Source organism: Copidosoma floridanum, unplaced genomic scaffold (assembly GCF_036245765.1).
Source record: "Copidosoma floridanum isolate Cflo_tuat_1 unplaced genomic scaffold, Cflo_Japanese_pri ptg000020l, whole genome shotgun sequence".
NCBI classification, from domain to species: Eukaryota; Metazoa; Arthropoda; class Insecta; order Hymenoptera; family Encyrtidae; genus Copidosoma; species Copidosoma floridanum.
In genome coordinates this window covers 9,531,894-9,556,407 of record NW_028321897.1, presented here as the reverse complement: position 1 = coordinate 9,556,407, position 24,514 = coordinate 9,531,894, and the positions used below count along the sequence as shown (strand labels likewise).

At 43.4% G+C, this 24,514-nt stretch overlaps 4 protein-coding genes across 4 annotated transcripts; all 4 read left to right on the top strand.

Annotated features, from left to right (window-relative positions):
- The first annotated feature begins 345 nt into the window (after nt 1–345).
- Nucleotides 346–2,727, top strand: LOC149374370 (uncharacterized). Its single transcript, XM_089593662.1, has 3 exons — nt 346–1,084; nt 1,139–1,806; nt 1,876–2,727. Exons 1-3 carry the CDS (start codon nt 346–348, stop codon nt 2,725–2,727), a joined length of 2,259 nt encoding a protein of 752 aa, XP_089449788.1.
- A 39-nt stretch (nt 2,728–2,766) lies between these two features.
- LOC149374369 (uncharacterized) lies at nt 2,767–3,456 on the top strand. Its single transcript, XM_089593661.1, has one exon. The coding sequence runs from the start codon at nt 2,767–2,769 to the stop codon at nt 3,454–3,456; it is 690 nt and encodes a 229-aa protein (XP_089449787.1).
- Nucleotides 3,457–9,894: 6,438 nt separating this feature from the next.
- LOC149374368 (uncharacterized) lies at nt 9,895–10,914 on the top strand. Its single transcript, XM_089593660.1, has one exon. It carries the CDS (start codon nt 9,895–9,897, stop codon nt 10,912–10,914), a length of 1,020 nt encoding a protein of 339 aa, XP_089449786.1.
- A 9-nt stretch (nt 10,915–10,923) lies between these two features.
- Nucleotides 10,924–17,195, top strand: LOC149374367 (uncharacterized). The gene is made up of 4 exons (XM_089593659.1): nt 10,924–11,152; nt 11,221–14,726; nt 15,235–15,449; nt 16,223–17,195. The coding sequence occupies exons 1-4, from the start codon at nt 10,924–10,926 to the stop codon at nt 17,193–17,195; spliced, it is 4,923 nt and encodes a 1,640-aa protein (XP_089449785.1).
- Nucleotides 17,196–24,514: the final 7,319 nt, after the last annotated feature.

Sequence of the window (24,514 nt, the reverse complement as noted above, 5' to 3'; positions counted from 1 at the left end):
CAAAACAATAACTCATAAACAGCGAGTAATTATTAATGCAACCTAACCACGCTTCCCTCAAGAATAAATACACATTTCTTCACGTCCATTCAACAATAAGATTAACTTATTTAACATTGGTGCCCCAGGTGAGGAAGCGTAGTTGGTTTTGTAAGTAGTCTTGTTTAGATAAGTTAAATTTACTGTATTAGTCTTGATACCTTTTAACAACCGGGTTTACCGCATAGTGATTAAAATCGTCACCGTGGATAGGCGCGTGGTGTTACGTTGGCCGCTGTTTCCTTAAACCGCCTTCTCATGTTGCAGGCCACGCGTATAGTTGAAATCGACGAAATTATCGCGAGGATGAAGAACAGAGCCAGTTACACTATAAATAAGAATATTGTACAACCAAGGTTATACTCGATAAACGCCATTTGGGCCAATTCACGAAAAACGCATGATGAAATAATGTTCCGTGACGATGCGGAAGAAGATCATTACGTGACGGACAATGAATTTGTTAGTATGCAACGCGATTGCGAAACTGCGGTTGACTATCTATTGACGCTCTTGACGCAGTATGAAGCCGAAGGCGATAAAACCCAACCAGCCCCGAACCTCAATGACCCTATCGACTCAGATTTGCGTCCGATGAAATTACCTAAGCTTGATTTATCTACTTTTTCCAGGGAGTACACCGAGTGGAATAGTTTTTGTGACCTCTTCACGGACTTAGTGCACGATGCACCTAAAGTATCAAATGCCACAAAATTGCAGTATTTGAAATCTTGCCTCACTGGCTCAGCTGCCGACTTAGTAAAAGATGTCGCGACGACGAGCGCAAATTACACCTTGACCTGGAACGCCCTGAAATCCCGTTACGATAAGCCTTGGGTCATCGTTAGTAACTACTTAGATGCGCTGCTAAGTATACGTCCGCTTAGAATGGAATCGGCGCTAGAGCTTAGGACATTTGTCGACGAATCACAGCGCATTGTCCGAGGTCTGACGGACATGAAGCTACCCGTCGATTACTGGGACATTTGGTTCATCCACATTCTAAGTGCGCGTTTAGATACCGAGTCCAGGAAGCTTTGGGAAGGCAAGTAAGGAGACCGAGACCAAAGTACCGAACCTAACCCCGCACATGCGGGAGAGCAGCTTGGGGTGTTAGCACACTTTCCAAAGTATTCCGAGTTTGCCGAGTTTTTAGAGAAACGTGCTCATACAGTGAGCATCTTAAGGCCAGAAGAGGGAGTTAAAGTGAAGGGCGCACTCTCTAAGTCTACGGTTGGGTTCAGCCAAAGTCATTACGCTAGCTCCACTGACTCGGTGCTGAATGGAGCATATAGGTGCATCTTGTGTCCCGAGCAACAACACGCGATCTTCAAGTGCCCTCGCTTCATGGAGAAGTTACCTACGGATCGCTTTAAAGTAGCTAGAGTAGCTCGACTTTGTTTTAATTGCTTGGGACCCCATCAAGCTAGGATGTGTGAATCTAAGGGGAGATGCAAAATTTGCTTCCAAAAGCACCACAGTTTGCTACATACCCCTAGTTCCGCTGATCATGGTTCGGTACCTCCTAGTGACAACAACAGATTTGATCACCAGAAAGGGGCTGCAGGTCATTCTTCAGTCCAAACACTCACCTCAACCTCGACTTCCTCGAGACGCTCGACTGTTTTGGCCACCACGCATGTCGAAGTTGTTAACTTTCAGGGAGCCAGCATCAGCGTTTACGCCCTCTTGGATCAGGGCTCCCAAGCCTCATTTATATCCGAATCTATTATCCAGTTCCTGGAATTATCGAGGCAACCGACCGATGTAACCATATCGGGCCTTGGAGGCTGCTAGGCTGGGGTTTCTCGGGCATCAACCAGATTTATTCTAAAGTCACTCGTTTTCCCGGGATTTCAAATCGAGGCTAATGCGCTAATTCTACCGCGAGTGACTGCCGAACCGGCATCCTGGGACTTAATTAAGATTGGTGTCGAAATCCTATCCGATATCAGATTAGCTGACCCGTACTTCCGTAAACCACAACGGATTGATTTACTCTTGGGAGCTGACATATACGGCCAACTTCTTCGACCAGGTCTCCGTAACCTTCCACCTTCCCTGATAGTGGCCCAAAACACGGTCTTAGGATGGATCCTCTCTGGTCCGGTGTCGACTGAAAAATCAGGTCGGACGCCCTCTGTCTCAGCCCACACTGCTAAGAGTCTGCATTGTCTGTCTAATAAGGATCTCCAGGAATCCCTGCAAATCTTTTGGCGTTTAGAAGAAATATCGCTGACTGATAAGAGCATGAGTCCCGAGGACGAGTGGTGCGAGAGATTATTTGTGGAAACTCACGCTCGAGATCAGGCTGGACGGTTTGTCGTAAAACTGCCTGTAAGGGCTAACGTTCCCTCGGTAGCTCAAGAGACACGTCAAATGGCCCTAGGCTTCCTAAGGCATTTGAATCGACGCCTTGAACGCAATAGCAAGCTCGCCGCAGCGTATCGAGAGTTTATGACAAGCTACGAGAAGCTTGATCACATGAGTCCTATAAGCCCAGTAAACGGTGAAAATCCCAGGTCTTGGTACTTACCACATCACCCTGTCGAGTCAACTGATCTTGATTGGAAACTACGCGTGGTATTCGATGTTTCAAGGAGAACTCGCAATCGACATTGCCTGAACGAGTTCTTAGCTACAGGTCCCACTCTTCAGTGGGATTTGCCGTTGATACTAGCGAATTAGAGACGTCATCAGTTTGCATTTACGGCCGATATCGTCGAAATGTTTTGGCAGATAGGCGTGGTACCAACCGATCAAGACCTCCAACGGATAGTCTGGTCCCTTCGCTCCAAGCAGCCCCCAATCGACTACGCCCTGAGCACGGTTACCTACGGAACTGCCTGCGCACCATACCTTACCATACGCACCCTGAAGCAACTTGCTAAAACCGAGAAAGCACGCTATCCACTAGGCACGCATTGCCTGGAGCACGATACATACATTGACGACATTTTTGCTGGGGCTGACGACCTGTCGAGCACCCAGCGTATGCAATGGGAACTCATAGATATACTACGGTCAGCGGGAATGGAGTCAGATAAATGGGCAGCAAATAATCTGAGTCTACTCCCATCGAGTATGCGACGGAGTGATTCCGGTGAACTAAAACCAATTGATTATGACAGCCACGTAAAAACCCTCGGTTTGCTGTGGAATCCCCATACAGACACCTTCGCGTTCTGCGCACTCAATTTAGACCCCCCAACTGGAACGGTTACGAAGAGATCAATTTTGTCAAACATTTCGCAGTTGTTCGACCCCCTTGGATGGATTGTCCCGGTCACCGTGACTGCGAAGATACTTATGCAAGACCTATGGATAATAAAAGGTGATTGGGACACGCCTTTACCGGTTGATGTTCCGTCGGTTCGGTATGGAATATACCTCTATAATAGCCGCGTCGGTCCATAATTCAAGGAAGAAAGACTTTGCTTCCGTGCAATCGTGCACACACATTCGCACTTGCACATGTACAGCAAGAAAAGAGGAGGGAAAGAGAAAGAGACAGTTTTCACACCAATTAGTCGAGACAGGATCGAGTCTCCTCCTGCCTGAGTGGAGAGAGGGAGGGGGGAGAGTCTTGACCAGCGCCGACGCATCAGAACTAATAACCTTTTGTTTTAAGTAATGAGGTCACTCTACGTCTGGCTCTCTTGAGATACTTACGTCGGCTCTCTTGGGACTCACCGTAGTAATTCTTGTTTATAGTTTTCTGTGACCTCGTGTTTTTCTCACGTAGATTACGTTTAACGAACGCCGTGCTTTCTTTTGTGCTCTTTTTCAATCCCGCCTTCTGATCGATACGCCGCGGTATATTCACGTGTTCGCGATCGCGACGGACCAGCGTCCTCGTGGACAGAAGGGTGTCGACGCACGTAGAAGTGCACAGCTGTGTTCTCCATTCGATGGCTGAAGCTGCTCCCCTTTCCCGGCCGTTTGCACACCATAAGGGGCTCACAACCTCTTGCTAGTACTAGAGGAATCTAGGAAGCACAACCACCTGCTATTAACGAAACCCGCCAAGGGTCCGACTTGGAAAAATTGAAGCGCTCGTTGGGTCGTGTCGAGCGCATCCTCATGTCGACCGAAGATATATTTTATCAGCCCGCATGAGTGGTGAGCTCGGGTACCGAGGCGGACGCTTTAGTCACGATCGTCAGCCGCCCCGACTCTTAATTGGTCATTCCAGATCCAACCGTTCGGAGACGGCCTTTACAACGATCGTGTCCACGGGGCACCAGCGCGGAGGCGCGTCCGCTTGTTCCCGCCTGGAACAACGCAATTAGCTGTGATATGGGCAGGGGCACAACTCCCTGACGGCTTTGCCCTATGAGCCGTTCACACCCAGCTTTCAAGCTTTTTGTTTGTATTTGCTACTATAGTTTACTCATTTACAGAGTTTTTGTCCTTCACTATATTTTTGCAGTGTTCTGAGAAGGCTTTGAAGACTTCTGGGCTTGACACGAAGAACTCATTGTTCACAGGCCAAGATCTCAGCCCCGTCTCCTTCATGAACTGCGTTCGGCTTTCGAGTGTTCTAGGACATTTTGAGAGACGATGCTCCGAGGTATCCGATTCACCGCAGGCACAGGTACTGTTTTCCTTTAAGCTGAACCGGGTTAGATTCGTGCCAAAGTTACCGTGTCCTGTTAGTACCTGCAAACAAGCGTGGCTCGGCTCAAACCATTTGGAGTTGATCCTTGTTTTGACATCTTTCAAGAATGAGTAAGTCACACGTCCCCTTGTTGAGCTATCCCACCTTTCCTGCCATATGGTCATGGCTTCCTCCCTTATATCCTTCTCGCTTATGTTATCAACCTCAATATTTCTGAGATTTCCTATGGAAACAGGTTTCTTTTTTCTCAGATTATATAAGGCGATTCTGCTTTCAAGGAGAATGTCAACAGGGAGAGTGCCCGTGATTACACAGAGCGCATCCGTTGATGTTGTTTTATAAGCATGGGTTGCTGCAACCAAGGTAGTGTGCTGCGCACTGGCGAGTTTTCGAATGTCATGCACCGTGCATTTGTCCGCCCAAGCAGCTGCCGCGTAGGCAACCGTAGGGGCGAACACAGCTTGGTGAATGCGCATGCAAGCTGGAAGCTTGAGCCCCCATGTACAATTTGCAAGCCTCCTTAGCTTTTGAAAAAGCGGTGTCACTTTGTCTCTTAGATATGAGCAGTGGGAGCTAAAGCTCATCCCCTGATCAATCATGACTCCCAGGTATCTGACAGTTTTCTTAACTTTCAAACTTTTGCCTCTGATCTTGATAATCGGCGTCCGCAACAATGGGGTCGCCTTTCTCTTTTTTGATTTCCTTGGCCTGTCAGGCCTGGGTTTTCCGCTATGATCAGTCTTTTCAAATTCATTGATTTTGAGATAGATGCCTTCGGTCTTACTTTCAGAGATCTCGAGTTTTACTCTTTCGCTCCATCCGAGGACCTCATCCACGACCTCTTGGCCTCTCTTTTCGATTTCCTTTCGTGAGTTCCCTCCTATTATCGTGATGAGATCATCAGCATAGGCTAGGAACTCTACGTCGGGTTTATTTTCCAAGGTTTCTAGCAGCGAGTTAAATGCCAAATTCCAGAAACACGGTCCGAGGACTGAGCCCTGGGGGCACCCCTTTGCTGCTATTTTCGAAGCGGACTGATCGGCCCATTCAAGGCAGACTTGCCTGTTTTCGAAATAACTTGCTATGAGCTGATACATGTTCTTGGAGCAGCCTTTTGCTTTCAATGCTGCAAGAACTGCCGAGTGTTGCACGTTGTCAAACGCACCCTTGATATCAAAGAGAATACCAAAAGTATAGCGGCTGTTTGATTCTCTAACCAAGCGTCTAAGTTCTACTATGGCATCTTCCGTTGACCTACGAGGGGTGAAACCATACTGGTGATTTGAGATACCTTCAGGGTTCAGTAATTCGTTGCTAAGTCTTGCAGCGATGAGCTTTTCCAAAAGTTTACCAGCCACAGGAAGAAGATTGATCAGGCGGTATGAGCGTGGGTCTGCAAGGTCCTTATCAAAGCTTTTGAGTAGAATCACAAGCAACCCATTTTTCCAGACCTGGGGAAAGTATCCTTTGCCCAGGCATGCGTTCATTAGATCCAAGAATCGTCCCTTGAGTAGCTTCACTGCTCGTTTGACAGCTTGCACCTCCAGGAGATCGAATCCTGGTGCCTTTCCGTTCCTCAACCCTCTGGCAGCAACCTTGAGCTCCAGAGCAGAGAAAGCATGGGAGTCTTCCGTTTCCGGCAAAACACCCGCCTCTCTCCTCATTTCACTGAGTTCTGGAGAGTCGTCAGTTTTGTTGTCGTCCGGGACGTGAGTGTTCAACAGGGTATCAGCTGTATCAGTCATTGACAATGTGAAATTGTCCTCGTTTGTTAGCGCGCTAAATGCTGATCGAGGTGCGGTTTTATTTGCCATATTTTGATATACGTGGCCAAAGATATCGTCATTGCCGACAGTCGTGACGAAATTCTGCCAGCTCTCTTTCTTTGCAAAGTAAATCATTTTTTTATATTCCTTTCTTAGAGCGTTGTACTCATACACCAAGACAGGGTCATGGTATCGTTTTAACAACCTATATGTTTTGATCAGCTTCTTTTTAGCTAACGCTAACTCCTCACTCCACCACGGATTTTTACTTCTCTGACGACCTCTCTTTGGTATTGATAGTTTGCAAGCATCGTACATGATTTTGTTCAACGCTTTGGCATATCTTTCTATTTCATCAGTCCTATTCAGCTCAAGACTGTCCAGTCTCTCAGTTGAGAGCTTGCTGAGTTCTCTTTCAAACTTTTCCCAGTCCGCTTTGTCAAGGTTGAACCTTATTCTAGGAGAAGCCATGCTTACAGCATTTGGAACCTTTAGCGTGAATGTTACTGACTTATGTTCACCAGTTGTCCACGATTCCTGCACTCTCCAGTGAAAGATCCTGTGGCTCATCAACGAGTTTGCTATAGTGGCATCTATCCAGGATATCCGCCCCTTAGACTCATATGTTGGTGGTTCAGTGACCTTGTTTTGGACAGTGAGATCATGGGTAGCCATAAGCAGTTCAAGGACTTCACCATCTGCGTTGGTGCCTCTTGGGCTCCAGAGCGATGATTCAGCGTTAAAGTCAGCACCTACTACCATCCGCTTTCCTTTGAGTTTTCTAAGCACTTTGTCCAGATGAGCAAGGTGCACCTCTCTGTCATCGCCGTATTTAAAATAGCAGCTGACAACATAAAATGAGAGTCCAGGAGCGGTGATTTCAGCGACTATGCAGCTTTGATTGCTTAGCTGAGGAACATAAAGAGCACTATAAAGTGGATTTGTTACAACAACGGCAGCCCAAGGCTCCATGGAACGGGTGGCCATCACCGTGTTGGAGCCGAAACCAGTACATTTCCATAACGTTCCTAGCTTACTCTTGGCAGGTTCCTGCAGAAGAAGTATGTCCAATCTTTTGGTAGAGATGAGCTGCCTCACTTCACCGGTTACCTTATTGGATCTACCTACATTCAACTGCAGAACATTGACCCTGAGAAGCTGACCTGACTTTAGGTTACTTCCGAACACTGGTGGTTCTTGGTCTTTTTCATCAGGATTTTTAATTTCGATAGTTAATTCATTTCGAGAATCCTGAGAGGACGTGATGGTTTGAGGCAGTGCATCACACCTCTTCAGGATTATGCGAACCTCACTTAGGCGATTCGCTATGAACATTTCCGACCGTTCATTGCCCTCGTTTGTCCCGCGACCACCACTCCTGGGAGTAGGCGTTGTGCTGAGAGTTTGAGAGGGCGTTGGGAGGTTGCACATTGCCCGCGTATTGCTTTCAAATTTTTGTCGCTTGGGGTGATCAAGGTCCCTTTGCGATTCTGTACTTTCAACTATAGCTTTCCTTTTGTTGCTTACACATTTCCTTTTTCCTTCTCTTCTTTCTTTTGCTTTTGCTTTCATTACTTATTTGGGTTTATCATCCATTTCTTGCTCCATCCGGACACCGTAGCATCCGTGGATGGACTTTCTGTTTGTTACATCGTGAGAAAATAATCAACACGAACTAGCGGCCCAGGCTCCCAGTGGGTCATTCATTTTCTCACCGTCCGTGTAAGCTTAAAATTCTGAGAAGTTAACAGAGTCTTCACCTCGCAGCCGGGCAATAAAGCCAAGCCCCGGGTCTTCGTTAATGCAACGTTCCTGCACTCACGCCCTAGTACAAGTCGTTGAAGCATCAAGTTCGATTACCGTATTCAGAGAAGATGGCGCTCGTCTTCCCTGGCTCGGGGTCACTCGGGCTTGCCACACCCGTGTCGTCATTTTTGATGACGGCCCCCTGAGGATTCTGAAGCGAGGACGCTTGTTCCCAAGCCGGCTCGTCCAGGGATAACCACTTCACTTTGCCGTTAGTCAATCAATTCTTTCGATATCATCTTAACTTGGTAAAGCTAGTCCTGATTTTGCCACCATTGCGAGTCTCTTCACTGTTGGAACTCGCGGTGTTACCATTCAGCGTCGCGCGGAGACATCAGGTTAGGCACTTACCAAAGCTACAACGTAGAACACGCTTCGCAGTGGTTTCGCTAAATCGTCCTCGTGGACACACCGAAGTGATCCGTGCCGCACGCGATCAGTGGCCCAGCCACCCACGACACCGTCGCTCTCGCATCAGCGCGAACGACCAGGCGCCGACCACCAGGTTAGCGACGCGCCGTCAACAAGCAGCTCTGAGTTGCATTCACACACACACACATACACACACGTTGGCTCACATCTTTGTATTGTATTTTATTCTTAGTTTATTCAGTGTATCATTTAACGTTCGTAATATTCAGTTTAATTCAGTTGCATTTAATCCGGATTGTATTTGTTTTTATTTCATTAATAAATTGGGTTTTTTTATGCCTCCCGGCTTTTTTCCCTAAGTGCAGTATTTTTTCTTTCTTTATCCTTTCCCTATAAACATAACTACGAAGCCTAGTCAAACCGACAAGGTTTCGAGCGTACATTTTATGGTCCTTCGAGCCGGATGTGAGCCACGCGTTCTTAACAAAAACAATAAGTGAGGTGTTAGCCATCGTACACACTCTCTCGTGGACGTAAAGAAGGACGGCCATCAGCGTGGATTGCCTGCTCATCCGGATGCTGCCGCACCGCTGCTAGCCTGCTGCAGTCAAGATTCGCCGCATCTCAAAGATAAGTACTTTCGATTTTATTTTTACTGCCAGTAGACTTAAAATTAAAAGAAAGTATAAATCACACAATCCGCCACGCGTGGTACACTCGTAGGTGTGCCATTTGTGTATAGGTGTTTTCTCGTTACGTCTTGTTAGTTATAAGAAGTGAAAAGTGCGTGGTAATTATATGTGGTATCTCCTTGATCAGCGATTATCTCAAGCATAAAACTTGCCCACATATACACGTGCTGTTGTTCTCTTTTTTTTCCCGCGCAGGCCTCGTGCGCTTGCATCAATTACACACGTGCGTAACATTTTTTCATTTTCCCGCCAAAGCCTTGTTTTGCGCAGAGACTTGCTTACACGTGCTGATTAATTTGTCCTTTTTTCTACCTAGGCCTCGTGTGATTTTATATATTTTTTTCTCTCTTCCTCTGTCTTTACTCGCTATGGCTGAACAAGCAGCGTTATTGACACGCAAACGCCCGATTTTAAAAGGGAAAATAACCGTCTTGAAAACCGCGGTAGAGGCGGGTAAGCTGGATAAAGCGAACGCGTTGCTTCGTCTCGAGCGCCTTACGAACGCGTTTAATGAATACGAGTCCCTCAACGACGAGCTTGCGACGATTGATGCTGATCATCTGAGTTGGGGCATATGGCGGGCTTAGAGGATAGTTACATGGAAATCGCGGTCCTTATTAGAAGTACGCCTGCGCCCAGGGGTAGTCACAACACAAGCCTCGGCAATCCACTCGGGCATTCAACCATCGTCGAAAAACAACGCTCTCTCAAGCTACCGGTCGCAAATCTCCCGCGATTTAATGGTGATCATGATAGATGGCTTTCGTTTAAAAACACCTTTTTGGCAATGATAGATTCGCGTACCGATATCGACGAGTTAAACAAATTCTTGTACTTGAGAGACTGCTTAGAGGGCCCGGCGTTTAACAAACTCTCACTGTACGACGCTAGCCATGAGAGTTACAAAACGGCGTGGGAAATGCTCGTTAGTGAGTACGAAAAGCCGCGTATACTCATGGGCAAACATTTCGACGGGATCATCGATATTCCAGCGCTCACGCACGCGACCTCCGAGGGCTTGATGAAAATCGTGGACGACGCCCGTCAACATCTTAACATGTTAAAATCGCTGAAGGTGACCTTAGAAAATGGCCTCGTGGTCCGATTACTCGAGAGAAAGCTGCCGGTTGATGTACGGTCTAAATGGGAGGAATCACTCGATTTTAGTACGTACCCGTCATTTGAAAAATTTTGTAAGTTCGTGAGTGACGCCGCGTTTAGATTGAGTACCCTGTCGAATGAAGCGTCGCGTCAAGGAGGTGGGTTTAATAAGCGTCCGGCAGACAGAACCTCGGCAGCCTCGAAGGCTCGCAAAACCGAAACCGGCGCGCGCTCTCTTGTCACGGCAACGACAGCTGCTTGCTCCTATTGCAGGGCAAACCATCCGATTTTCAAGTGCGACGACTTTCTGAAATTGACCGTTTCACAGCGGTGGAACGCAGTCAAGGACAAAGGGTTGTGCCGAAACTGCCTTCGCCCGCACACTGGCAATTGTACGCTTTCCCATTGCAAAGAGTGCAAGCGGTATCACAACACGCTTTTGCACTCTAACCCGACCCGTAACACGAATCCCAAGCAAGCTCCTAAGACCGAATCGTCCAACACAAAGTCCGCATGACTACAGAATATGGAGTGCTTTAGTTTAGTTTCCCACGCGCCCCGAGCTCAGCTGATGATGAGCGCAATGATTCTAATGAGAAACTCCGATGGGAAATTTATTCAAGCACGCGCGCTTCTTGACACTTGCGCAACCGCGAATTTCATAACATCTAATTTCGCGCGTCATTTAAATTTGCCAACGCGTCCATGCAACGTACCTGTAGGCGCCATCAATGAGCTGCGCACCGTGTCAAAGGGTCGAGTCGAAATTTATTTTTGCGCAATAAATAAGACTTTCAGTAAAACTTCGAACTTTTTTTTTTAGTCATACCAAAAATCGCCAAACTGGTTCCAGACGAAGTTTTTCCTCGCGACTTAATTAAAATTCCCGCCAACGTACGCTTAGCCGATCCGCTATTCCATCTGCCGCGATCCATAGATGTTCTATTCGGAGCTGGGATGACTTTATCGCTTTTTAGTGTGGGTCAATTAAATTTATCTCGTGGTAACGGCGATTTGATTTTGCAAAAGACACAGCTTGGATGGATAGTTGGAGGTGGTATTGGAGAAATAAGCGGGGACTCAGCGGTTTCTTGTAATTTAATCGAACTCACGCGTCAAATGGAAAAATTTTGGGTTATCGAGGACATTGGATCAAAATCATCGAAATCAATCGAAGAGACACGGTGCGAGGCTCATTACGTCGAACACACTACGCGCGATAACGACGGCCGTTACATTGTCAAATTACCATTCAAACGACAAAATGAGGATTTCGGCGATTCAAGGCCTCAAGCTCTCCGACGCCTCAACGCGTTACAAACTCGTCTTAATTCTACTCCCGAACTTAAAGTAGCTTACGAAAGGGTAATGAACGAATATGTTGAGTTAGGTCACATGTCCTTGGTGCGTGACGAATCTCCAAGCGGCTATTACATGCCTCATCATCCAGTAATTAAAGAGTCAAGCAGCACCACGAAGGTGCGCGTCGTCTTCGATGCATCCGCTAAGGCCAGTAAGGGCTTCTCGCTAAATGAAGTTTTAATGGTCGGTCCCACAATCCAGTCTAAACTGTTTGATCATCTTTTACGTTTCCGCACCTATCGATATGTAATCACAGCCGACATCGCACAGATGTATCGGCAAATACTCATTCACCCCGATCACCGACGGTTTCAACGTATTTTGTGGTATCACCAAGACGAAGTGAGAGCTTTCGAGCTCAATACGGTTACCTTCGGCGTCTCTTCTGCTCCTCATCTCGCTAAACGCACGGTTCAGCAACTCGCTGATGACGATGGCGCACACTTTCCGCGGGCTGCCCAAGTACTCAAAAACGATTTGTACGTTGATGACCTTTTGACTGGTGCTGATACGATTGAACAAGTACTCGAAATTCGCGACGAGGTAATTTCTCTTTTACGAAGGGGAGGGTTTGATATCCGTCGTTGGGCTTCAAATCATCACAACGCGTTGAAAAATCTTGAGGAGCAAATAATCAATTTAGATTGCGTGATCGAGACAAATACGGTTCTAAAAACGTTAGGAATCGCTTGGAACTCGCATGATGATAAAATTTTATATTCAGTCCATCTCGGTGATTCGGTCGAAAAACACACAAAGCGCTCAATTTTATCGAAAATCGCTGCTATATTTGATCCGTTGGGGCTTCTTGGGCCCATAATTTTGTATGCTAAAACGATGATTCAGGAATGTTGGAAATTAAAGTTAAATTGGGATGAGTCTTTACCGCAAGAGTTAAATTCACGATGGGGAGTTTTCGCGGAACAGCTTTCTTCAATTTCTAGTTTATGCATACCACGTCGACTTATTATTGACAATCCAACGCGAATGGAAATTCATGGGTTTTGCGACGCCAGTAAAAAGGGGTACGGTGCTTGCATCTACATTCGCACGAGCGACAGCCGCGGGCGCGTACTCATTCGTCTAGCATGTGCCAAATCTCGAGTTGCTCCTATCAAGGAAGCCACGATTCCTCGGCTTGAGCTGTGCGGGGCGCGAGTCCTTGCCCGTTTGTATAAGGAGATGAGTCCCTCGATAAATCCACCAGTCGACAGAATTGTATTTTGGTCCGATTCTACTATCGTGCTTCATTGGCTTAAAAAACCACCCCAACTTCTCAAACCATTTGAAGGTAATCGCATCGCTGAAATACAAGCGCTCGGAGATAGGATAGAATGGCGCCACGTTAGAACAGCTGACAATCCAGCCGATGCTTTGTCGCGTGGTCAGCTTCCAGGCGAATTTCTGCGAAACGATCTGTGGTTTGAAGGGCCCCTTTGGCTTCGTTCATCAGAAAATTCATGGCCAACGAACATGGTCCCCGCTGTCTCGCAATTACCCGGCTTAAGAGAATTGACGTGTCTTGTATTAAATCACTCAACTGTAAACGTTTTTTCGCGATTTTCGTCATATTCGACTTTAATTAATTCCATTTCATATTGTTTACGGCTACGAAAATCAAACACTCATACCGGTAAAAATATTAGTCCGATAGAAAGAATCGCGACGGAAAAAATAGTTCTTCGACTCATTCAATCCGAACAATATAAATCCGAAATCAATCTTCTAACAAGCGCTAAGGGAGCCAAGAAAACTCGACTATCGGAGCTCAATCCCTTTGTTGACGGAGACGGATTACTTCGCGTCGGGGGTCGATTAAGTAAAGCGCCAATAGATTCCGACCGTAAATTTCCAATACTTTTACCTTCTCGCCATCACGTGACCAATCTTATAATTCGTGAAATGCATATAAACGCGTACCACGCCGGAGTTCAAAGCACGCTTTCTGCCATTCGGCAACGATATTGGCTGGTAGACGGAAAAAACCAAGTTCGAAAAATCATTCGGCGCTGCATTTCATGCATACGATACAAACCAACCTCTCTTCAAATGAAAATGGGAGATTTACCTAAATCGCGTGTCACCGAAGCTTTTCCATTCGAGCATGTCGGGGTTGATTTTTTCGGTCCATTATTCATCAAAGAGAAGAAACACAGAAATCGCGCGCGAGTCAAAGCATATGGGTGTGTTTTTATTTGTATGGTTACAAAGGCGGTGCATATAGAAATCGTAAGCGATCTGACCACCGACGGGTTTTTGGGTGCTCTGCGACGATTAATCGGTCGACGAGCCCGGCCATCTAATATTTATTCCGACAATGGGTCAAATTTTATCGGCGCAAGCAACCAACTTCGCGAATTATATGCGCTTTTGCAATCCGAACAGTTTCGAGACAGCGTGGAACACTTCGCTTCACATAAGGGCATAACCTGGCACTTCAACCCCCCTCTCGCTCCCCATTTTGGTGGTATTTGGGAAGCAGCCGTAAAATCATTTAAACACCACTTCAAGCGCGTTATCGGGGAGCAATTGCTTACATTCGAAGAATTAAACACCTTTACCATTGAAATCGAGGCTCTTCTAAATTCGAGACCCTTATGCGCTCTTTCCACCGATCCAAACGATCCGAGCGCACTGACACCAGCGCATTTTCTAGTCGGTCGCCCTATGACGATGCTGCCGGAATGTAATTTGCTTTCTGTTCCAGACAATCGCCTTTCCATCTGGCGATTTATTTCGAAGGCCCGACAACATTTCTGGAAGAGATGGCAAGTCGAGTATCTCACGGAACTCCAAAAACGGCAAAAATGGCACACGGGAGATGATGAACTCAAACCGGGCACAATCGTCCTCGTCATCGACAAAAACATCCCTTGTGCTCAATGGAAGCTGGGAAAAGTACTCGAGGTGCATCCAGGCGACGACAAGGTCACTCGAGTCGCTACAGTCAAGGCTGGAACCTCCACGGTTCGACGCAGTGTAACACTGTTATGCCCATTGCCGACAGAAGAGAATCTGCTAAAACCCTCATGAAGATTCTCACACACACAACACACATCAATTTTGCTCGGTTACTCGCAACGCGGGGAGACTGTTCCGTCGGTTCGGTATGGAATATACCTCTATAATAGCCGCGTCGGTCCATAATTCAAGGAAGAAAGACTTTGCTTCCGTGCAATCGTGCACACACATTCGCACTTGCACATGTACAGCAAGAAAAGAGGAGGGAAAGAGAAAGAGACAGTTTTCACACCAATTAGTCGAGACAGGATCGAGTCTCCTCCTGCCTGAGTGGAGAGAGGGAGGGGGGAGAGTCTTGACCAGCGCCGACGCATCAGAACTAATAACCTTTTGTTTTAAGTAATGAGGTCACTCTACGTCTGGCTCTCTTGAGATACTTACGTCGGCTCTCTTGGGACTCACCGTAGTAATTCTTGTTTATAGTTTTCTGTGACCTCGTGTTTTTCTCACGTAGATTACGTTTAACGAACGCCGTGCTTTCTTTTGTGCTCTTTTTCAATCCCGCCTTCTGATCGATACGCCGCGGTATATTCACGTGTTCGCGATCGCGACGGACCAGCGTCCTCGTGGACACACCGAAGTGATCCGTGCCGCACGCGATCAGTGGCCCAGCCACCCACGACACCGTCGCTCTCGCATCAGCGTGAACGACCAGGCGCCGACCACCAGGTTAGCGACGCGCCGTCAACGAGCAGCTCTGAGTTGCATTCACACACACACACATACACACACGTTGGCTCACATCTTTGTATTGTATTTTATTCTTAGTTTATTCAGTGTATCATTTAACGTTCGTAATATTCAGTTTAATTCAGTTGCATTTAATCCGGATTGTATTTGTTTTTATTTCATTAATAAATTGGGTTTTTTTATGCCTCCCAGCTTTTTTCCCTAAGTGCAGTATTTTTTCTTTCTTTATCCTCTCCCTATAAACATAACTACGAAGCCTAGTCAAACCGACAAGGTTTCGAGCGTACAGTTGAGATTAAAAGGCGTTGGGATGAGTACTGTGCGTCGCTTACTGCGCTCCCGTCTTTGTCCATAGAGCGGTGGTTAAATACATCTTCTGGACTCAAATATAAACTACATAGATTCTCAGACGCATCTTTACTTGCATACGCAGCCGCTGTATATCTACGAGTTCACACCGCAGACCACACGTTTCGAGTCATTCTCCTCGCAGCCAAGTCTAAGGTCGCGCTGGTAAAGACAGTGAGCATCCCGAATCTCGAACTATGTGGGGCCACGTTACTGGTTAAGCTTGTTAGGCACCTAAAATCGTTAGAGTTTCACGCTTGTATGCCTGTCCATCTGTGGTCAGATAGTCGAATAGTCCTTGGATGGTTAGGTAAACACCCATGTGATTGAAAAACGTTCGTGGCTAATAAAGTCTCATTCATTCAAACTGAGCTACCTTCGGCTCGATGGGCCCATGTTTCTAGCAAGGAAAATCCAGCTGACCTAGCCACCCATGGAGTACAACCTTCAGAACTTGGTACTAACACGCTGTGGTGGCACGGACCATCATGGTTATCACAACCAAGCGAAAATTGGTCACAAGACGGGGAACCAGTTAAGCTAGCCCATTCCATCGCAATCGTGAGTGAACCAGAACTCCTCACTCGGTTCTCAAGTTTGACCGAGCTTGTGCGGATCATAGCATATTGCCGGCGACCATTAGTCATTTTGAGAGCACGAAAGGACGGAACCAGAACCATCCCTCCTTTCCTAACTGGTACCGAGTTACGCCAGGCCCGTCTTGCAGTGATTCGGATGGCCCAGTCCCATGGATTTCTTAAAGAAATTGAATTGTTGAGGAATAATAAACCAATGCCTAAATGGCACCCACTTCTGACAGTAAAACCCATGTTCACTGAGGCTGACGGGATCTTACGCGTTGGAGGCCGCTTATCGCATTCCAACTTAAGTTTTGAACGGAAGTATCCCCCGATTTTACCGCGCGTTTCTGCTCTCAGTCGACTCTTTATCCGCTATGCCCACCACGCCACCTTACATGGTGGACCTACGCTCACTTCAAACCACGTAATGCAACACAAGTGGATAGTGGGCAGGCAGTCGTTAGTCAAATCTGCCATACACAAATGCGTACCTTGCCAAAGGATGAAACCTCGACTAGCCCACCAGCTGATGGGAGATTTACCATCGGCCAGAGTCACTCCAGCTCATCCATTCACTACCACTAGTGCAGATTACGCGGGGCCCATTCAGGTGTGCATGGCCAAGGGCCGTGGAACACGCACATTTAAAGGATACATCGCCCTTTTCAAATGCTTTAGAACTCGGGCCTTACGCTTGGAGGTAGTCAGTGACTTAACCTCCACTGCCTTTATATCATCAGGAGAGGTGCGGGAACGGCGGGCGGGAGAGCTGAAGCATGGCTTTGCGGTACCTTGAGCCACAGGCAGACACCAGGCATTTAACGTCGGTGTGATCCTCCGTGGTTCGCTGAGGCTGACCGAGACTATCAGACACGGAGGAACCAGAACCTCGACCATCACGACGGTAACTCGAACTCCGTGCTACGCTGAGGCACACCGAGACGTCGGTGTACGGAGCCAGAGCCCTTAACCTTCACCGAGCCTTCCTTCGCGTTACGCTGAGGCTGACTGAGAGATCGGTGCGCGAAGGGTTGTTCGTTGTAATCGTAGCCAAACACAGGTCTGTAGAGTCTATTAACATCTCTGTCAGTCAGTGAGTCATCACAAGAGCCTGCCAGTGAGAGTGTATCCAGCTATTCAGACGCACGACCGGCACTCTCGCTCACTCTTTCTTTATAAATCGCGCCCTCGTTTCCGCGAATTAGTTCTAGTATCTCAAAGTGTAACCCAGGCAGGCGAGATGTGCCTTTGTTTTGTACCAATTGTATTGTTGTCGTGTCATGGAATGCATTCACGTAGGGATCTATTGTAAAACTATTGTTAACCTTTTCATATATATTCTATATTAATTAAAGCAAAATAATAACTCATAAACAGCAAGTGATTATTAATGCAACCTATCCACGCTTTCCTCAAGAACAAATACACATTTCTTCACGTCCATTCAACAATAAGATTAACTTATTTAACAAATTTAGAACATTTTATTTGTTTATGGTAATAATTGATAAATTGATCTATTTCAATAATAAACAAGAAATATTTTCTTCAACAAAACTTCAACTTTTTTTTTCTACCTTATCGATCATCAAAATTAATAACGAAAGCAAACGGCAAGATTCAATCACCCATCCAAGTCCTATAGCTGCGCCAAGCACCGCTTAAGGTGGCTCATCATCTTTTTAAAAGTAGAGCTATTGCACCCAATTTGATGTCCATGGTAAAATATACCTCCCTACCCTCATTAACTCTCCTTTCACATAAATGCTTTCTCTGTCTCTCTTTCTTTCTCTTCACCCACCCCGCCTCTCTTTTCAGATAAATTTCAGGTCCATCGTGCCTGTAAAATACAACCCACAGACTTCTGGCGCACTATGGTATGGGCCAGCATAGAAATGCGTGTAACAAGTGGCTGAACTTTTTACATTTTTCCCGGCATCTGAACGTGCCATGAAGAACTTTATTCAATAAAACACATTCAAAATTTGACATTTTAGCGTTAGTTTTTTGAAGGATTCCGATTTTTTCACTGACACTTAAAGCTTCTTTGGCAAAAAGTCAAGCCATATTGTACATAAATTGGGAGCAAATTATTTAAACATTCATCTTTAAAATAAAAACGTGAAAGTATAAGAGTAAAAAAAAAAGATATGACGTCTTGAAGGTAAGAAACGAAGGCTAACTTCCGTACGTCAACAAGTGAATTCGTATCCATACGTATACACATCGAGCCTGCTACTTGATGTTTTCAAGTGTAAGTCTCTGATATCACACGCATTACAAGGGTGATGAGCCATGCTGCTTACTTCGGTGATCGAAAAAACTGCTACTTTTTACCAACGCGCTGTTGGGTTGGTGGTGTGTAGAGATAAATTAAGCTAGAGGGAAGGTGCATATTATAAAACTTAATGTACTGTTGCATTTCGGCATTGCTGTTGTTCTCTTGCATTTCGGTATAAAATGGCGCAGACGGTTGTCTTTAAATTTTGATTAAATATTTTTCCTATGCTACACAAGTAAAATAAGTAAACTGAGTATTCCTTAAAAATGGCTCTCATAACTCTTTTATTTAGATCTTTATGGGATTTTTTAGAGCATGTGTGAGAGGCAGATAATCTAATTGATGTTACGTCGTGGTCTGGATTGATATATAGCTGAGTCTTACATGTTCTCTTATTGCAACCAAATCTGTAATAAAAATAATATGCCCAAGAATAACACGTTGTATAAAGCACACTTAAACAGATATATTTATAATACCATTTTTAAGTATAAACTATTAAAGACTGGCTTTTCATAAAAATTTAGCGTATTTTCTATATATTTTTATCATTAGATTAAAGTTATATTTTGAAATTTGTATTAACATCAAAAAATATACCTAGTTCCTTTCTTGTTTCTGGCAGAGTAATTCTAACTATTGTGATTAAATCCACGTAGTATCACTACTACGTCTGGTTCTCTTTGTGACTTATTTCTCTATTTTGAAAACATCAACCATAAATTAATGATGAACAAGATAATAATTAGTTATTAAAAAATAATATACAGATATACTGAAAACGATTGACATGCTGCAGAATCATCCGTAAAGTTAACAGAAAAAGTCTTTTTTATCTTTGATACAGGTATGTAGATTGCTGTTATCACGTGAAGATTGATCCTATATTTTAATCGTCATATTATTATAAACCCAAATTCATTACTTAAGATCTTAAAATACAATTGTAAATTACTAGTGCAGTATCACATGTGTCATACAATTTCAGAACAGAAACTTGATTGGATTTTGGTGTATATAAATCAAAAGGCATAGTGTCAGAAGAAAAATCAGCTGACGGGGTGCTATCATACTCATTCTTAAACATGTACAAATGAAAGAAGATTCGATATGATTTTTCATAATATATGTACGCTTATTTTAGCTACGAATTTTCTTTTTTAATAAGCTTCTTTATTTTTCTAGCTGATTTTCAACAATAATACAATATAAAAATATTCTGCAGGAAAATATGAAGAAAATTTGCAGGACATTCTTCTGTAAATTCGGCAGTTTTTTAAGCTGAAACTGCAGAATTTACAGTTGAAAATTTTGCAGGCTTTCTGCATATTTTCCTGCATGATTTTTTCGTGCTGAGACATAATAAATCCAATTCTATTATCAATGAGTTTTGCCTGCTTATCATCAAACCCTTCGACAAAATTTCTTACATGAATCTTATGAGACTGTAAAACTATTGGAGTATAGCGTACGGAATTAAGAGCTGCGGTAGAAGAAATAGGGCCAATGTCTTCTTTACTCGTCTATTTTCATGAAAAAAAAGTTATTTTAAATAAGCATGTATTGATTGTAAGCTTATATTTTTCATAGTAAGTCTTGGGATGGGCTTATAATCCACGTTTAAATCCTTTTTACTTCACGGGTAGATAGTACAACATATCCTTGAAAATAAGAATCTTGTTTTCTATTTATAAAAGTTTTTCACCTGAAATGTTATCGAGTCTGTAAGGAGTTGAGGTAATATCTCGACATTTGCTGTGTTTGAAACAAAATTAAAATCTGCTTTAGAGGATCTTGTAAATTGATTTTGAATCTATGATTATGAGAAAATATTGTTATTAACAAAATGATTCTTAACTATTTGTTATTTTATTATTATATACACTAAGCTAACGGGAAAAAATGGTTGTTGGAGACATGATTGACTAGTCGAATCGTGATTTTTATCATGCATAACAAAAGAACAAATATTTCCTTCCATATTAAGTACCTGTAACAATTCACACAGACGTCTTAAATATTCTTACTTTTAAGATTGATATGTAAGATTTTTTTTAAGTAAGATTCTTATTTCTATTGATTGAGCTATTTTTAAGAATATTAAGTAATAGGAGAAAATTTTTTTTTACTGGAATATATCGAGTTTAATTTGTTTGTAAAGTATGAGAACTTTCTTCATATAGTCGTTGAAAGGGTATCTTATTCTAAATTATAAGCAGTATTTGACAATGCAACAATTTAGTTCTTCGATTTAGGACAAAATTTTTATTTTATGTAATCAAAAACTTATGATTAGTATCGCGAAAAATTAAGTGTTCAAATAAATGATTGTAGCGAATAAGAAAAAATTGTTGATTTAAAACAAAATTGTTAAAATACTACTTTTGCCCTCCAGCCAAAAAATGCCAACTCCCAGCTGCTGTGCTAGCGAAAGTTGTCACTGTCCAATGCCGACGAGCACAAAAATAATTAATACTATTTCTCTACTACGGAGATGTACAGAAATATATTATTATTAGGTATATGTATCACACTTTTGTACGTATAGATACTTACAGAAAAAACAGGAGTAGCTGGCTCAGGTATTTGATGAAACGAGGTAGCAGAGGGTTGAGTGAATGCGGGCAAGATTTTCAGGTGTGTTGCACGTATATTTGTATACGAAGCAGCTTGATGCTTGAAAAAAAAGCAAATATCCATAATTAAGTTATTGCCTACATTTGTGTAATTGTTCACAAGCAAAAGTAAATACGATATACGCACCGTGGCCGTCAGTAAAGAAGCCCCAGATCATCCGCTTATTATTCCAGGCTTCACCTTGGATGACAATACACGATCAATCTGAGACCTTCTTTATTTTTGAGGCCTAGGTACATAATAATATATTACAACATGAGGCTTTTTCACGTACGGCCGCGGTCACTATACGATTTATTTGTATCCCTCAGTTGGGAAGTTGAATGACCGGGCCTCTACACGGCCCAGAAACTTGACTTTCAGTTGAGCTATACAAAAAAATACTGATACTAGGTATATTTATCACACCTTAGTATGCATGGATACTTACAGGAAGGACAGGAGTCGGTAGCTCAGGTATTTTGTCAAACGAGGTAGCAGAGGGTTGAGTACACTGGAAAAAAGTTGGGCGCCCTTTGCCACCGAATACAATCACGCCGTGCACTCACTTTCTTGGTCGCGCCGCATGCCTGTTTTGGGCGCGCGGCGCACCCAAAGTACCTGGCGCGCGGGACAACTAAAATTCAGATCTAGCAGCAGCGCATCTAAATTTTAGTTGTCCCGCGCGCCAGGTACTTTGGGTGCGCCGCGCGCCCAAAACAGGCATGCGGCGCGACCAAGAAAGTGAGTGCACGGCGTGACTGTATTCGGTGGCACAGGGCGCCCAACTTTTTTCCAGTGTAGGTGCGGGTGGGATTTTTAGGTGTGTTGCATGTATATTTGTATACGAAGCAGCTAAGAGTTGACTGCTTGAAGGTGGGATGTTCGGGTTCGATGCACACGTACGTGGGTATTTTCCGGGATGCATTGTTGCTTGAAAAAAATGCAACTATCCATGATGAAGTTATGACCTATATTTGTATAATTTTTTACAAAAACACGTTAATAATACTGCAGCTGTGCACTTGTACGTCGAGAACACATTCATAATATTTCCGTTTAAGTAAAAGTACACACATAAAAAAAAAAGATTCGAGAACCCTTTAATAATTATAATTACGGGTTGCATGACTGACCTCTAAAAGCAATGCGTGCTCTCAGCTTTTATTGCTACATCGAGCAGGATTTAATGCAGCAGTTGTTGAGCAACCAGAAGTAACGTTATGCATGCAAACAGAACGGATAGAAGTAGCCTGCATTAAACTTACTTATATTATGTATGGAAAAAAATTTTACTTGAACAAACATTGCGATCTCCCACTTACAGTAAAAGTTTATTGTGCGTTATACATTGCTAAAAAAGTAGATGGTCCACAGATATGTTTAAATATTTTCAAACGTTTTATCAGCAAAATACATGATGCTAAAGGCTTGTTACCATCCGGGGCATTATTTTATTAATTATCGTATATTAAAATAATCATTTTTCTTAAATTAGATCATTTCTACATAAATTTGAATTTTGAAATTTCGCGCGCAGCACCGACTTCCAACTAGTACTTGATAGTACCACCTATCGCTCGCTAATTCATTTGAGCAACAATATGCATAATTTGCTCTTTAAAATTTCAGCATGACTAAGTAAATAGAAAGCCCTTCATGCCAATAGTTTTTTTTGAAGTATGCTTCATTAGTGTATTTTATTTAGAGAAACCTTGTCTATGTTGTAATATTCGTTTCCAATTTTTCGATATTTTCTTTACATCGTCTCTAAATATGCTTAACTACTTGATTTATGATGTATTTTGAGAAAACAGCAGAAAATAACACAATACTTTAATAGTAGATGCTTTAAAGCTCATATATATATTGTTACCATCCAGGGCATTATTTAATTATTTATCGTATATTAAAATAACCATTTTTCTTAAATTAGATCGTTTCAACATAAATTTAAATTTTGAAATTTCGCGCGGAGCACCGACTTCCAACTAGTACTTGATAGTACCACCTATCGCTCGCCAGGTGGCGACCAAAATCGCAAGTAAGAAAGCGACGTAAAGTATATAAGAAGGACTGTGTGACGACTGATAGAGATCGATCCGAGTTATGCAAATATGTGTAATTCATACCTCTTAAGCCACTTAATTACTTAAAGTACATATTTAATAAATATCACTGTACCAATACAAAACACTTGTCTACACCTTTTTTTTTTCTTTCCTCTCAAAAATAAAAATAACAACAACAAACACCCACCGGTCAACCTGGCGACCAACCCATCGAGGCCTCTACGCATCACTGCTTAAACGCCACATCTCTGCGATGAGTTGGGTTCCGAGGAATGAAACGAAACCACTACGCCAACAACATCGGACATAGTACCACCATCGTTGTTTAACCTAAAGGGAAGGCTTGTGACACTTGAGAGTGACTCCAATCTCTTCTAACTACACCCCCCTTGTTCAAAGTCGCCCACCCCCAAAGGCCACTTTTAACAGGTTTCTACGCTCGGAATTAACACTTGAAGTTGTAAATTGTGGTTAAGTAACAACTGCCACTCTGGTACACAAATAACAAAAAAATAAGCGCAATAGCTGTGTTTCAACTTCTACAAGGTAAGATGATTTGAAAAATAATTTTAAAAGTAAATAATTTACAGTTTACGGTAACGATTCGTAACCAATCTCATCACTTAATTAAAAACAATTTGTTTATTTTTTTATTGTAAAAAACAAATCGTTTTTATCTTATCGAAAAAATTATACAATACGTGCACGGTTATGTTAAAAAATACTTTTTATGGATATGTATGTGTGTATTTACATACATTTCTAGTTAGCATAATTAACTTTAGATAATAATTCGTTGCTACAAAAATAAGGCAGCTTCGCTTCTGCTAAGGGTTTTGAGACCCCTCACACTTGTTTTAGACTTATTGAAGCTGCATTTATTTCAATATTTTAACTAACAGTTTTCATCTCGGCTTTACTTGAGACTTCGTGGATAAATAAATTTTTTGTCTTGACACGTCATGTCAAATTTTTTTAGTTAAACTCAACACTTCTCGGAACAAAAAATTCTGAGTAAATACATGCTTTTTCGAAATCTATGCAGTTTATTAGGTCAGCTAATGAGCGGTAAAAAGTAAAAAAAATATAATGATGCTAAAAAGTTTTGTGCGCTTCTTACACCATAAAATAATTATTGGCCCTAAG